Source organism: Schistosoma mansoni, chromosome 1, assembly GCF_000237925.1.
Source record: "Schistosoma mansoni strain Puerto Rico chromosome 1, complete genome".
Taxonomy (NCBI): domain Eukaryota; kingdom Metazoa; phylum Platyhelminthes; class Trematoda; order Strigeidida; family Schistosomatidae; genus Schistosoma; species Schistosoma mansoni.
In genome coordinates, this window is record NC_031495.1 from 9,842,043 (window position 1) to 9,859,346 (window position 17,304).

At 35.7% G+C, this 17,304-nt stretch overlaps 2 protein-coding genes across 2 annotated transcripts in view; one reads left to right on the forward strand and one right to left on the reverse strand.

Annotated features, from left to right (window-relative positions):
• The first annotated feature begins 6,295 nt into the window (after window positions 1-6,295).
• On the forward strand, window positions 6,296-12,811 carry Smp_073680.1 (putative tata-box binding protein). The gene is made up of 5 exons (XM_018793192.1): window positions 6,296-6,962; window positions 8,759-9,002; window positions 9,912-10,015; window positions 10,816-10,910; window positions 12,664-12,811. Exons 1-5 carry the CDS (start codon window positions 6,850-6,852, stop codon window positions 12,741-12,743), a joined length of 636 nt encoding a protein of 211 aa, XP_018647729.1. The 5' UTR covers window positions 6,296-6,849; the 3' UTR covers window positions 12,744-12,811.
• A 1,549-nt stretch (window positions 12,812-14,360) lies between these two features.
• The window catches only part of Smp_162000 (hypothetical protein), a gene marked incomplete at its 5' end in the record, with an annotated part of 129,862 nt that continues 126,918 nt past the window's right edge, over window positions 14,361-17,304 (reverse strand). Inside the window, 2 exons of the mRNA XM_018793193.1 lie at window positions 14,361-14,833; window positions 16,714-16,930. Of these exons, the coding sequence (XP_018647730.1) occupies window positions 14,769-14,833; window positions 16,714-16,930 (282 nt within the window). The 3' untranslated portion in view covers window positions 14,361-14,768. The remainder of the gene's footprint in view (window positions 14,834-16,713; window positions 16,931-17,304) is intronic.

A 17,304-nucleotide genomic window follows, 5' to 3' on the forward strand; every position in this document is an offset into this window, starting at 1 on the left:
ACTGTAAATGGCGAGCTAAAAGTCACCCCTATTAAGGCCGGGCACAACTGTCCTCGCACAGAAGGATATATTTTTGTAGATCCTTCAAAACGACAGTTGACGTCAAGTGAATGATTATATATAAGACCGTTTCTATTGAGTAATGCGCCAACTCGTAACTTACGACATCTGGTTTCTTGGAAGTTTCATAAACAGCTTACCAAGAACGATATCGCCGAAATGCGATCACAGTTGTACCCAGGTTGTGAAAATCACATTCTAATTATTTCAGTTTAGGCACTTAAAAAACATTTTACAGCACATCCAGGCAAACACTGAAGCTATTCAATGAAAATGGGAACACATCTGTGATTTCCTTCAGTCGTAGCGAGCGAATAGTTATTTACCACGCGTCCTCAGGGGTAGTATGTATTGACTCGACTTACTAGACCAACAAATTTGGGTACGTAACGAATAGAAAGGAATCTATTTACTGTTCCAGCTAGTGGACACTCATAGTCCTGGGCAAGGGCACACTGTTTTATGTGCTCTTTGCAGGCACGGACAACACAAATACGTAAGACTACTGGGATACTTCAAAGACGTAATGTGTGGTACTTATGATACACGCAATTTCGTGAGCGTTTCAATGACTACAAGCTGCCCTGCAGTAATATTTTGTGTGTATATTCCAAAGATCTAAGTCGTAAAGGCAAGTGTGTGTTTCTTTGTCTCCACAAGCATTGTAGACTAATTTCCACATAGCAACCGGTGGACAAGGAAATACATAATGGACTTGGTTTTTCATGCGTTGGACAACATGTCAATTTCTCCAGGGAGAGAATATCTACCAGAGAAGTTCACTAATGACTGGCACTCAATCCATGCTCTTAGTGAACCTCTGGCCAGTGAACTTATCCGTTCATGCCTTATATATATATATATATATATTCATATCATCCGGAAGATATATGTACAGAAGTTATGAGTTCAATCGGTGGTAATGATTGAGTTACATCGTCAGAATCCATTGCTCGCACTGACCATAGCTGTTCCTCTTGATAACAAGTTCTAATAACGTGATCTTTTCAGTTTTACATAAATTCATTTATATGGCTATTAACTCATTCTTGTACCATTACGGCAGGGAGAGTGTACTGTGCAGTCTCATGTGGTTTCGAGACATAAGGATGTTGCTTCGCGTCCATATCTAACGATTACCAGGTTGGCGCACACGCGTTTAGTCGTACAGACCGTTTACCGAATACTACAACCATGGACATGGTGCACTATGCCACTACATCAAATAAAAGTCTGTCACGATAGATAAGCATTGCCGTAATTAGAAGACACGCCTTATAAGTGAAAACGTTTAATGAAGTTCAAAAAGAGCACAGATTATCCACTATTAAATAACTGCTTCCAATTCTTAACGATCGCTCATGCATGTTGAATAAGTACATCAGGTTGGTTTTAAACTTTCATTCCCAGTGTTCGACAAAGAGAAAAAAGTCACTCTTCTGTATTACAAATGCAGTATCAAAACAGACGAATAGCCTGTAGTAAACAAACGAATGCTTTATGTCATAGCCATTATCTAGCCTATGAATCTATAATGCGTACCAATGGTATAACAATAATGTTTGCTGTATAAAAAAACTTACAGTTTGGTATGTGAACCCATACGACGCCAGCTAAAAACACGATAGACAGGAAATAATTATTTCAGTATAAATATTACCCAGAAACTAATATAAAAAGAGAAATCGGTATTTAATCACAGATCTAAAGTGCATTTAGCACACTCTTTCTTTGGATCGCCATCCAAGCTTATTTACTTTATCTCATGCGTCACATAGGAAGGACTGGCTCGCAATATCCATGGCTTGTGCTATTTGGTTCTCTGGACAGATTGCATCTGGGAACCGTGGACATAGAAGAAAATATAAATATAACGACGGCCTAAACAACCAATAAAGGGGAAATAAAGGTGAACAAAAGGGAAAATGCTTTGTAAAATAAGGTGGAAATAATGAGTAAGCGCCCCAAAATGTTTGCCTTTTCCCCTGTCCGGGGGAAATAACGCAGGTTTTCTCCTTTATGTCTCTGAAATGTCCGCTTTTCGCCAAAATATACGCCGAATTGTCTACTTTTTCCTAAGTGCACGCCGGAGTAATTACTTTGAATCGTCTCGTGGAATTTGTAATTGCCGATGTCTATTTTACTTTCATTTCCACGTAAAGTATAAACAATCGTCAGCTCTGGTATCAGAACGTTAGCAAGAGACGCCTTGACTGACTTCCGGAGAACATCACATACGATCTCAGGCAATCTGGTCACCTGAGGTTAAGATAATTATTTCAATCCAATGAAAATATCTTAATTAGAAATTCGTACATTTCAATGCTTTCTCGTAATCACTTTATAATAGCACTTAGTTCTGCTATTAGTTATCTCTGCAAAGATATCGGCAGCCTAAAAACTGAGACTCTACAAGAGGCGTTACTATAGTAACGTTATGTTCGTTCAGTCTCTGGTAAAATCCTCACACAATTGTACCGTTTATACATGTCTGATTTATTCCCTTCAATATAATGATTTGGTGGCTTATATATCTAACTGTATGAAGTAATATTGCCATCTCAGTATGTTGTAGCTGTAAATAAATCTCTAAAATCAGTAGCTTTGTAAGTGTTCGACACCGGATGCTGACCACATTAGTTTTAGTGAACTCATTTAGCTGAAGGCGCTCGGTCATGCATCCGCACAACATCACGGTTTGGAACGGCGTGCGCAACATCTCCTGCGATCACTAGCCAGATTAGATCAGTCACTCCTCGATATATCTTCCAACCTCCTTGCTTCTGACTTTTGATTTCACTGAGTGGGCGCGATTCAATTATAGGTGTTACTGGTAAAGTGTTGTCAAACTACAATACCTGTGGTATCTCCAATGTGTTATAAACACCTAAAGCATATAAAAAACATTTGCAGCCCTCAAGACAGCTAATAGTGTCTTTATTAACCTATTTCTGGCATTAAGATAGAACAAAACGGTGAAAATGAGCCGAAATTGCAATGAACAGGAGGAAAACGTCAAATCTTATTATTGAATCCTTTCTTGTTGCGCAGTTTTGGTAACCTTGACGATAATACAGTTTTAATGACGATAAATGTTTAAATCATGTTATTTACCATAAAAATAAACTACTTGTCTACTCTTAGTGAATGGCTAAGTGGAAATAATTGCTATTATGCAATGCAAATATGGAAAAACGTTTGTAACGAATTTCCAAGGAATTTGGGATACCATGCACCGCTAAAAAGAGAAACCCTTTTTCACCTAATTGTTGAAACAGAAAATAAACTCTCATATTTGATTACGGTTGATTTCGATGTTTTGGCCGTGCACAAGGCAGAAACAACAAAGTGGTGAAAAAAGGGTCGCGATATCACAGTGTCGTTGTCACCCACATATGACTTCAACTTTGAAATGCTACACTAAAATGGACTCATGCAAAACAAAAAACCAGATGCAGTAACTTTCCCCTTAATAAATAAATGAGTCTTGTTTGCTCGTCAAACGTTTCTCAGCTGTTATTTGTAAGTACCACTATCATTCTAGCGACTGCTCAGAGTCATGTGCTTAAGGCAGGACCTATTATTTTCTTCATATTTACAAGACAGGTAAAAGACGTGTTTCTCTTGTCTAGCTCCGTCATCGACTTATTGTTTCTACTGCAGTTGTCAGTATTATGGTTCCATCAATTTAGACTACCTTTTCCATGTTTATAGTGTCGGTATTGTTTCTTTGAGCTGGGGTACACTTTCCCAGCATTTTAATATGCTGCTCAGGATATTGACTGCCTCGGTTGTGTTTCTGAGTTTTCAGTGTCACATGTATTTCAATAAGTTGCCTTTGGAGTTGGCTTTTGATCTGTTATATGTTAGCCAGTTGTGATGCTGTTAAATGCTAGTAACAGAATTTTTTATCTGTGTATTTATATATTTTGATATTGTTGGTTGTTTCTACAATTTCTCGCGGCAATTTTGTCACTAATTTACTGTTAGCATTTACGACTCGCCACAATTAATTCATGAACCAGGGCCTAATTAAGTTTGTTTGCCTGAATGTAAGATCGTGAAGTTGATCTATCTATTTTTATCTTCATGATCGTCAATATTTACATTCATACATAATTTATTCCCTAGACGATAACATAGACATTGAAAATTTATCCATGAAGACTTTCGCTGACTTGCCACAAATGTCCGAACGGAAACTATCTGCTATTAACGCTACACATAGTTTCAGACTCCCAGGATATAGAACAAGGGACCCAAGGATCTAGTTTATGTAAGTCAAACCCCTGTTTTAGCAAGGTTACTTTGCTCTCAGACAACTAAATACTCACAAGTCGTCAGTGCACTACTGACTGAATTTCTGTAGAATTTTAGGACATAATTGACCGAAAGACGCCCTTTACCATAAATTTAAAGCAGCCACAATTCAGTGTACATCGATCTCTGATATGAAGAGACTACCACAATTACTCGCTTGACGTGTTCTGAGAACAGGGAATCACCACGAACTTTACGACTTATGAAACACTTGGTGGGGTCGTATAAATTAGGAGATGAAGTATTATGGAAGACGTGGATTTTTAGTGGTGGTAATTACCCCCTCGTTTTTATGTATAGGGGAGGCCAGTCTTCTGGTCGCAGTCGGTCTTTGCTCAGATCGTTGAAAGGAACAGTTGGAGCGCGAGGTTCTCTTTTCAAACACATTCAACAGCATCCGATATGGAATAACAGGAAATATAATCCCTACATTAAATAAAGAAGTAAAGAAATGCATGAACTATAATTCCTTGATGGTACTTAAATGTTTTCGGTAAAATCTTGGCAACACAACCTAAACTTTTACAGCTTTAACGGTTGCAGATATTAACTGTGTCAGGACCAGCAGTCTCTTTTGACAACCTGGTTGGTATAGCCAACTAAATGATAGTATACCTTCGCAGTATAAACAAAAGACAGAATAGTTATTCACATGTGACAGGCATTTAGTTAACATTTACACTCCTCGTTATCTTTAGTGCTGGACCATGTTTTCAGGATGCGTTAATTCTCACCTAAGAAAAAAAAGAATGCCGACTACAGGGGAATTTATAATTTTGAAACCAAGTCACCATTCACTAGTGTATTTATCGATGCTACTGTTACTAAGCAGCTACGAAAAACATACAGTCAGATAAACCACATGACAGAACCTAGGGAGCTCACCATGAAAACCAGGAAACGAATTCGTAAATTGCGAGTTTCTTTAAAGTATGAACCTGAATCACACACAATCAATTATAGAAACTCTATAGATCAACTTTGTGTTATAAACAATTACCTTCAAAGGGAAAAAGGAGTATTTCAAAATGGGAGGCTCCTGTAATTTTAGGATAGATACGCTCTCCTGAACACCGAAAACTGAGACATGGTCTTGAACGAAATCTGAAAGGCTTTACTGGAAAATAACCACAGCCTTCATTCAGCGGATGTAACACCACTTCAGCCTGCTATAGGAGTTTCCAGTGGAGCACATGGTAGATCAAAAATGAAGAAATGATGAATGTAATGGTTTCTGACTCATTTTCAAATCAAACGAAGCTCTAGGTAAAGTATGTGAGCAGGGCAACTAGAATTGGCGGATCATTTTCTAGATTATGAACTAATCCTCCGTCACATAGAATGGTTGATTTTTATACTTTAGTACAGCTTTAAGTACAACTAGCACACGCTGAATATTATTGAGTTTTATTCAAAAGCGGAACAACCAGGTACATAGATTATTTTCATAGTTGAAAGCATGAGTCAATTGAAACTAGACCACCAAGGAAAAAATGGAAGCACTGGACGGTCGTTTCGTCCTATTGTGGGACTCCTCAGCAGTGCTTACCCACGATCTCGCCTCTCGGGATTCGAACACGCAATTATATAGCACACTAAACATTCACAGTAAAGTGGGTCCTTCTGAAGAAGCTTGTGTTGGAATTTAATAATAATAATTATTGCAATAATTAGCAATAATTATTGCTCGAGAGTAAATGGACTCACTTGCTATCGACATTTATCAGTCCACAAAGACTTTTAAAGTTCTGCAAGATCACCAAAATAAAATCATTAGACTAATCTAAGTAGATGCTACAGAACATCAGGACGCGATCCCATATAAAGCAATCAGACTAGCAAGACTTAAGGTATTGGATATTTTACACGTCCTCTAGGTCATCCTTAGGGTCAAATGACTTAAATGTAAGTTTTTTTTTGGACAATCGACTAGTTTGGTTTTCTGCAGAAGTACGTGGCATATCGATGATGACTTGGATCCTCCGTATATCAAGTTAATGTTACTATTAGAAACTGACTTCAACATCACATTGATCACTTCAGTGTTAACGTGATCTAAAATAATGGTTCACATCATCACACCATAACATTACTAGGTCTGAATATTGTTTCGTATCCAGACGTACGACAATTACTCTGAATGTTATACGATTTATTACGAATTGGGGACTGGAAAATAACATCTCTTTGAAATAACTTCTTTGTTTTAGAAAAGGTGTTTTGATGATGGATCTGTATTTCACTGGTTTCAGAAACGGTGTTATCAACAGTTAGCAGTCAGTCCCAATACTTTCAAGACTTATCGGGTTCAAAAACACAAATCTTTAGTGATGATGGGACATTTAATTTGTAAGATTACTGGTTATTTTGCTGTCATGTCCTATAATATAACTATCCCCAAAAAATTCTAAAATATGCTAAAATCATTGATCAAAATTACTTTCAGGACTAATTTGCTACAATATCATAATGTTGGGAAGTTCAAGTAGCAGTTGCACTAACGAAATGGCTCCTCAGCGACCCATTGGTCCAGATTCAGAATCCGTCGATCTTCTATGTGGTATTAAAAAGCCTGTTATACAGTGAGTACACTTTACGTCATTTTCTTCAAGACAAGTCATTTATTTGTTTGAACTACAGTTTATCCCATATCTAACGGTTAATATTGTTTCCGTCATATTAACTATGCTGTCCTCAGTATAAATGTACTTTATCCTTGAAACTTGGTTCTCCTTGTCTTTATGATGTATCTAAAAGTCTTTCTGTCAACGAAATATTACTGGGAAATATTAATTCTGTGGTTATCAGAAATAATCTCATAACCGCTTACGTAAGTCTCATCTTTTACTTCTATTCAGTTCACTCCAACACATAAACAGCTGTCATGCAACCCACGGAGATAACACTAGTTTAGCTTGATTTTTAATCAAAAGACTATGCGACCTTATGTATATTGTTATATCCGGACGAAGAATAAGCAAATGGTAACTGCTAGGATCTATTTATGGATTTTTTTCATATATATATTCTTGTATAACTATTTAACTATACTTCGTATATTTATATTCCTTCATTATAAGCTTCCATTCGACCTACTGACTACTGTTATACGATTTATTATTCCTAATTTATTAGTCACAGCTCTTCACACTCACAGTCACTTTTCGTTCTGATCTCGTATGATTGTTATTTTCTGTTCTATGGTGTGATGCGGTCTGATTCACTCGTGTATAAACTGCGCATGTCTGAAATATATGATTCATACAGTAGAAGCTGTGTTCCGGACTCAAACAGGCAGGGTTAGGAGGAAGCACCAATCAGGACTCAGAGTTGGCTCTGGGCGGCTTGTACTGATTAACGCGTCATTGAGTTGTTACAGTATCAAGATCATAAAGTTGGTGTTCTAATTGGTGTTCTTATCACGTGATAAACCAAGAGGGCATAGTAGTATAACACAAATATAATTTTATCTCGTCTAGTTGTATGGACGGTTGTTTGCTAAACAAGGATTAGTAAAACAGTTCAGAGGTGGATTTTCGTCTTAAATCCTTCCTTATATATGAAATAACTGGCTAATTTATCAGGTACTGGTTTCTTTGTTTAGTTGAATGTCATATTGTGTAAGAGTTGAGGATCTCACCTAGCTCCCCGAAATGAAGTGGGTATAATGGTGTTTGAAATTCTGAACTACGGATTGAGATTTTATTTCTGTGACTAGGAAGCCACTCCTACAGTCTTGTGTGAATTTAATCAAAATGAAACTATTCGAAATAAGCTGAGTCCACAACCTTTAGTTGTAACTCTTGTGTTACTTACCAACCAAATATAGGTACTTAGCTTAAAGTCGCTTCTAGGTCAATAGGTTAGTGATTAATGGACTCGGTTTTCAACCAAAAGGCCACAAATTGAAACTTTACTGTTGTTTAAACATCCAGGAAGTCTGATTTTTCCTCGCACAAATAGTGTGGCTCAAGGCTGAGGACATGTACTCGGTAAATGTCTTACTTTTAAAACCATGCACTACTTTATTTACGTTTGTCCTGTCGTATATAGACATTTCTTTCTATACCCATCCTTTTGTGTTATTACTGATACTGTTAATAATTCCAATACACTGAAATTAGTCTTGGTAATCTTTCTGTGCTGTGCTATAGCAACAAATAGATAGATGCCAGGCTCTACGTTGTGTATGACTGATTGACTAGTCCAAAGTCTCATACAGTAAGCAGTTTACTGTCCATTATATTAAGGATGTATCAGTTCTGATATGGATTTCTTTGTAGTACTTTTTATTTGCTATCAACTAGACTCGTTTTTGCAACTTCGAATTATGTTAAATTAACTCAATTTATTATCTTATTCTTATATCAATTGTTAGCAATATGGTTTCTACTGTGGATTTAGGATGTCCTATTGAGTTACGTAAATTGGTACTGCATGTCCGTAGTGCGGAATACAATCCACGCAGATTTCCTGGTGTTGTCATGCGTCTGCGTGAACCTCGTGTCACTTGTTTAGTGTTTGGAACAGGTCGCATGGTGTGTACTGGTGCACGTTCTGAATCAGATGCAAATTTAGGTTCTCGGAAATGTGCTCGTATACTACAAAGACTTGGGTTTGATGTAAGTTCATTAAATGCCAAGTTTCGTTAATTGTGTGAATAGGATTGTTATTCGGGATCTAGTAATTAAGTTTTATTCTTCACTTGTAGTGGGGTATATAATATAGAGCATATATTTATCAAGATAACTGTACGTTGTAGGCGCGCTATAGCTAGTTCATGAGGTTATTCGCTTTGAAAATCTGGTTTGTTTGACGTTCATTTTTACCAATGAACTAAAATCATTTTAAAATTCTGTAGAAATTAAGAGCGATTGCTCTACCGTGAAATAACTTAATAATGGAAATTTACAACAGGTTTACATAAATTATCTGTGCTATGTATTGACATTTGACCGGTTCCACCCCTAAAGTCTGTCTACTTATCCCTAGGACGACGATGTTGAGTTTTAGTGTCCCGCGCTACATTGCATGGCTGTAAAATATAATATATAGGTGCAGGTGACAGATATATTTTCAATTTTAATATCTGGACCATTTACACTGAGTGGAAAACTTGGAGGCTTGATACATAGTGCTTGGTTGAAGTAGAGAGATTGCTCGCTAATCATTGTCAATTGAGGTGATTAGGTAATTTGGTTGTGTTATCTAGTAGTAAATTGCTAGCCCAGTTTTGACATCCTGTTGATCATCTTCAGCACTTGATAGTAACAAAAGTCCAATCCCGTTTCTATATATTAGGTTGTAGCCTACTAATGTTAAAGATGTATAAGACTGTATCTTCATGCTTCCACCAGTGAAACTTGGAATTACCGACTAAGCGTTGATTGTTAAGTCTAATAATCCATAATAACCTGCTGCTGAGGTAATACACGTTTAGCATTTTTCTATATAACAGTTTGTATATTTATTGGACATCGGTGTACAAATCAGTAGGTAACTACCAGTCGTTCAATTGGTTTTTAATTTAGGTGAAATTCATGAACTTTACTATTCAAAACATGGTTGGTTTGGCTGATCTGAAATTTCCGATACGTTTGGAAGGTGTACAGTTGGCCAATGAACAGATGACACAGTTAGTTTCTATGAGAATCTTTTCTTTTAATGAGCTTTTACTATTCAGTTATCTGTTGTATTTCAATACATTACTTATCCGTTATTTTTTAAGTGGGAACAGTATTTGGTTCTAAAAGGATACATAACTTGTTATAAGTATAATAACTTGATTTTCCACTTGAAGACTCCCATTGACTTGAAATGAAAATATATTTCTGTTTGGTAAAGAAGCATTAAAAATTCAGTTTTCCGAACACCTGGAGTGATAGAAGAATAGTATTTGGAATAGACTTCTCACTTGGATGTAAAACGTTGATCTATGGTCGCTCTGCATTAATGTCTGGTTTGGCATTATGAAGTGGAGTAATTGAACGCTTTAACTACCCAATTTATCTTGGGACCATCATTAGCCGGAGTACAGGTACAAAGATTAATTATTCCCAGCCGACGACCATTTCAGAACAGATGATACTCACGTTTGTCTGGCGGAGGGCAAGTACACAACACAGGACTTTCTCTTGTCATACTTTACGCTCCAGATACATGACATAAACGAAGTACTTAATAAATAAGGGAGATCAAGTGATGAGGCTATAAATTATCAGTAACTAAGGTTGGTGATAAATGGGCTTGACTATTTTGTCTAAGATAGCAACAGTTTGACAGAAGCCTAAATGTAGCCAGACCTATACAGAATCTGTTGATAAAGTCATTCACTTCCGATGTCCGAATATGGAGACTAAGTTATATTGTTCAATATTTTTTTACAGTTGTATGGATAATCAAACCTGTATTTGTATTTGGCTTCATTTTTTCCAGATATGAACCGGAAATATTTCCAGCCTTAATTTATCGTATAATAAAACCCCGTTTAGTAATGCTTATCTTTGTAAATGGAAAGATTGTTATGACTGGTAAGTGAACTGTATTCTCGATTATACAGAACTTTAACTAGAAAGTTATGATTCAAAACTTCGGTCCACCTAATAAGATTTGAGAATCCATTTAGCTTTTACACAGTAGTCGGTAGTGGACAACTTTTGGCTTTAGGTTGTTTAATTCCTTTTTTAGTTTTACTCTGTAGATGACGCAGATCCGTTTACTTTTTATCTTTCTTCATATTATGAGGTGTAGTAATTCCTTCATATGTAAACCCCATTGCGTTCTTGAACCATATTTTGGATGTTTAGTCTTTATAATTATCATTGCTACTACATTATATTGATATCTTTTGCTATTTGTCCTTTTAATTTAATCTCGTCATGTGGCATGGCACTTTGGCCTAGTGCAAGTTTGTGCCAGGCTATAATTTGATGACTGATTGTAAACACATTTCACTCCACATTCTTCATAGATTTTACTCTGAACATATATTGTGTTAGACGTTTATGTTAAAATGATATTTGCATAAAATCTACAATCCCCAATTTGCTATCAGCAGGACCATGTCAAGACCCTTTAATGTAAAACTGTCAATCTTTTATGTGAAGGATATAGACATTGTTATCAGCTGATAAATCCTGGCAAATGATAGATAACAAGAGCTTGTACATGAGGTTTATCCATTGAATCTTTTTTTAAATAAAAGTTTAAGTGTGAATCCTTCGCTTTACTGAAAATTTAGAAAAGTCGACGCAAAAATAGAGGATCATTCGCGGTAGTGTGAAATAAAATATGGATTACTGATATTAATTTCCAGTTGTATCATTGAATGATACCTAAGATCACTCTTCAGCAGCGCGGATCTACGACCCCACCACATGGGGTTGAACCGAGGACCTTCGATCTGGTGCGCAAATATTTGACCTTTAGAACAATGAGTCAGTATCTAATGGTGTACATTTCTCGTATTAAGATAAAACAGCTGTCCAATGGTGGTCTAGCTAAAACCAGTTCATGATTTAAACTATGAAGATTTGAGGGTCTCTTTAAACCACTAGTGACCTTCTAAATGTTGATATTTTTTCACTGTTTCAAGTTGTTAGATCCACCGAGGTCGATTGCAAACTAAAGATTATCATGACTTCTCGGAATGTTTGTATGCTAGTATATCTTAATAGTAAATGGTATTATAATAATTATCAGCCTAGCTACACTGTCACTCTCTGCACAGCGAAGCGTGTAATGACATTTCATTATGTGGGACAGATTAGGATGTATCAGCTAATAAGAGAACAATTAAATAATAATACATTTGTGATATCCCGATGGGCAGAAATATAAATGATCAATTTATTTTAAATTATCAAGTCTAACTTTAGTATTAATCCCTACGAAAAGAATAATTAGTCCAGAATTACCCAGTGGAATACAAGAAATTATTCAGTGAAAAAACTATCTACTCGTGATTAATTTAGTTACAGTAAACGATTGTCACGAAATTACTCTGACCGGCAAGTTTCCATACAACTTTGAAATGATGTTAAACATCTGTAACTCAAAATGCAGAATTTCCTTCATAAGTATGTTCAGTTAGCTTGTTCTGTTTAAAAACGACATCAACTTATAAAATACTCATTGGTTACCTCAACTGAATTACGTTGGCGTTTCGCGAAATTGAGATCTCTATTTGGCTCAAAGTTCATCTTTTATAATATGGAATGGTAATTTTTGACATTTTTACTAAGTAATTTCATCACATTAATACTTTTTTATATTAACTTATAGGTGCCAAATCACGTGAACATTTGTATGAAGCATTAAATAATGTTTATCCTATTTTATACAATTATCGCAAAATCAACTGACTAGACATTTGTATACCTGGTTATTTTTTTGTTATATATGAAATACACGATGTAAATAATTTCCTTTGATTAATTTTTGTTCTTCATATGCCACTAATACTTACCAATCGAGCAAACGAACGCCTCAGTATTTCATAGTATTTACTAGCAGACCTAGTTTTTAAAACATACTTACTCGACTAATTTCAGTTCGCGATGAGAATCCTTATAATTACCGGTATAGATGTATATAGGCCTATTTCGAGATGGCTGGATTTCCAAATGTGTAGAGCAGCTGTAGTAAACGACACGTCATAAAATGTGAAGCCCGTAGTTTTCGACTGTGTGCTATGTCCTTAATAATCATGATTTCAGATATTGTAGGTTATAATGTAAAACAGATATTTATAATTTGTCTTTGAAGGTCTCAGTTTTTCATCTCATTCAGACTATGAGTAAAGAGTTAAACGATAACAAAGGACACATTCGAAAGATATACTATATCTGACTGTAACTATTACCTTGATGTGATGACGTAGCAGAACTATATTGGTTAGAACACTCGTTCCTTTAGGTATTACCATGCTAGGGAGGTCGATTGGAGAGCAGTATGACTAAAAGTATGAACTTGGGATCCGAAGATGAAGTACACTGCTGAACGTACTGGAGTTTGAAGAGAGTACGATGTTTCTCTCCGATAGCCGGCATCTCCGGGAATAATGGCTCATTTCAACAGGAGTTGGAAAAGGTCGAACTTAGAAGTAACATGTTCTGCCTGAATTGCCATTCAGGTTGAAGTGTGGCCATTAGTTCGGTTTCGCCTAGTCAATATGGAGGCGTAGCCAAGATTCTCTTGTGTCAAACAAAGGACTGGCGTGCTCCTTACCAGTCTGCTCTATGATTTCGAAACACGGTAGGTGGAACTGGAAGACATGAACGGTTTTGACCATAGATATCTTTGAAGGACTCCTCAGGAATGTGGGCATTACGGAGTGGATGATGCTAAGATTTGAGAGAGAGTAGTAGATAAAAATACCAAGTTGGTTGATAGGATTTTGAATCTTCGACTGTGTTGGCCGTGACACGTATTGTGTCCGGCTACTATTACAATGTGGGATGTTGGCTATTGCGTAGGAAGGTAGGTTTTCTACCTTTAGATCTTAAGTTTTAAAATTACTTTACATCCTTTATCCATAGACTTCATTATTTCGCAGCATGTTCCCTATCATTAAACTCGTTTCTAACATCACGAGTACTAATACTACTTTGGTACTCATTTTATTAATTTCTTTACATTCTAATGTGATACAGCGACTTGAGCCGGTGCACGTTGGTATCAGGTTCTAGCTTTACTTATGAATAACTAAATATCATTCCTGAGTAGAACAATGTAGTCAAACTAATCAAAGTAACTAACTAGAATAAACATTATTAACAAGAATCTCAGAATCTGTTCTCATATGTCTCAACAGTCTCAGTTATAGCGGGACTATAACATACGTTTAATTTCTATCATAAAATACAACTGCTTTTCATCTATTATATGAAATGAAGATGATAATTTATAGAAAAGTTTGCCTACGCGCATATATATAATGATGGAATTTCGAGAAAGGCAGTCAATAAGAAAAAAAACTTAATACGTACATAAATATATTTAGATCATCAAAAAAATTCTATATTGAGTGATAGACAATTCTACTCTAATCTTATTACAGTTAATACAATACATATATAAGAGAGGATAATTGTATTCGCCAGAATAATAATGTATGGAACAAAAGATTCAACGGAAACAGGACTTCGTGTGACCAACAATAATAGTAATATATATATAAGGAACAAATGGTGGGATTAGCTCCATCTTTGTCATTTATTCTTTATGGTAGATATGTGGCGCGGGACGATAACATTATCAACGACAGTTAGACAACATTAATGCGGATTTTAGAATTACAGTAAATTCTCAACCCGAATACAGGTACAATCTCATTATATATATATCAGTCGTTTTTTGTTAACAGAAAGTTAATCAGTGGAATTAGACTATTTGTTGCACATTGTCTCCATGATACTTTCGATTTCATTTAAACTTACATTTTCTAATAAGCCTAAAGTTTAATTAAAATTAGAGGGTAGGAAAAAATATTGTATTATTATATAAAATGAATAGGGCAAAATCTTTAACTTAAATATTGTACAAAATACCTCAAATTAACTAAAGTCAAAAGTGTTATTGATGATTGCAATCTGATTGAGTAATCTGAATATAATGCACTCGATAGGGGATATCTGAATGTGGTTGTTTTCAAACCTCACAATGAATAAGTACCATACAGGGAAAGAATACATATTCAGTGCTATGTGGTTTTCATTGGTTCTTCAGCTGATGTTAAACTGTGATTAAAATGGTTTTTTCTTAGCTTCAAAATAAATCTTGAATGGAGGAATTCATAAAAGCTTTTTCCAGAGGACTATTCAGTTCACTAGTCTAGTGACAGTACAGTTATGGCTAATGTCGTGTTTATCTAGTCGTTAGTGCTAGTCGGGTTTTAATAATCAAGCTGGAGTACGGCCACTGGCTCACGTGATTCGATATTGTATGAACTATGATGTTAGTTTGTTGAATAACAGGGGTTTGGACCCACCAAAAAACATTATTTCCCTTAAGATCTCAAGTACGTCTTGTTGATGAATGCTAACTAGCACGGAACTTCGGTTCAGGGTATCCTAATAACCACTTCCAATCACCTGAGACAGTAGATTATCGACGACAGTAAACTGTCTAGGTAAATGTTACTTGGTTTCGTACGCGAACGCTTAATGTCTAGTTACTGAGTCGGGATCCAACGGTGTGCGTGTCTAACTTCGACCAATTTACAATATTACGCAACTCCCACCCATCGCCTGTGATAAATAATTTTCGAACCCAACATGGTTGAACTCTACTGGTCACGGGTTTTTCTAAGAACCCCAGTAGTTATATCTCGAAGATAGTCACCGGTGAGCACATGATTATTATTAGTATGGGGCATTTGTCGAGATTGTAGAATTTTCATAGCTTTATTTACATACTGATTTTAGCTGAATCGCCACCGAAAACCTGGAAGCACTGGGCAGCCTTCTCGTCATAGCATGGTCTAGAGGTTAATTATTCACGAGCATGGTTGAAGATCCTGGGCTTCAATTCTCAAACTAGGACGAAACGGCCTTCAAGGTTTTAAATGGTGGTCTAAGTAGAATCAGTTCGGGATTTGAACTATAGAAATTCTATAATCTTCAAGATTCCCCATCTACCAGAAATATTTAGTAATTAATTTGTACGATAGTGCTGTATATTCATTTTCAATTAACGCAGCAGGAACAATTTCAATATTATTGTAGATTAAAGCGCAAACAGGGTAACCATGGGTGAATTAATCGATTATGAAGAAACTCTTCTGCGCTCTATTTTAAAAATGTTTAGTGAAAGAAAAGTCTCGTTTGCATATTGTCACCAAATACTTCACAAATCTCTCGATGTTTAGTTGAGGTATGGATATAGTGAAAGTCATCCGGAAATTCATTGAACATCTCTTCCAATTGCTCTTTCATTTCACAACACACAATTTGTTAATTGATAAAAATACTCTTGTAATAGCATGGATAAATTAAAATTTAATGAAGATTAAATATTCACATAAAAATCTTTGATGAGACTATGGACGACTTTTGAGTGGTACTAAACTAACCCTGGACAAAATTCAACCACTTGCTAGAGTAAAACGAATGTGAGGAATAAGGATTGGAATTTAGAGTTAAAAGTTAAGGTTAATTTTTTTATCATGAACTAACATCCTACATAATGATCAAAATGTTATTTAGCTATATAAATGAATGAATTTTGAGCCAAAATTTAAATCTGATTGATTCGTCCATAACTTATAGTCCAGTTAAATCTGCAATTGGGATTAAATAAACAAGATAATAATGACAACAACAAACAGTTTACCTGTAACATCTAAAAATTCTTCTACACTTGCAATTGTTAGAAGATTCTCTTCAAAATAAGCAAGTAGTTTTGGAGCTGCCTTCATCAAAGCTTCATCTGATGTACGAATGTAGTGCGATAAAGAAACAGACCATGATGGTGATGTCTGACTAACACTACTACTACTTGATGTAACTGACTTCAATTTAGTTTCCATTGAACTTGTTAATGGAACATTCTATAGGGAGAGAGTAGAAATGAAAATCCAACAATCGATTTATTTTATGATACTACTGGATATAACAGAATAAAAATATTTCTTCGCTTGCTATGCTATATCATAAGATAATTAGATCGGTGACAGATATTATGTTACTATTCACTCATCACCATCTTTCTCATTTTATTTGGCCCTGAACTACTATGTCTGATTGGCCCAGACTATTGGATCCATACTAATGTTAGTGAACAATAAGGTGTGGGATATAATAATGACTAACGTGAACTTGTTTATCATTAGACCTATAGAGATCTCTGAGTTCCATATGAGGAAGTAGTTATGAAATCCAATATTAAAGGAAATTAGATAATAATGAAACATTTTGTCTGATT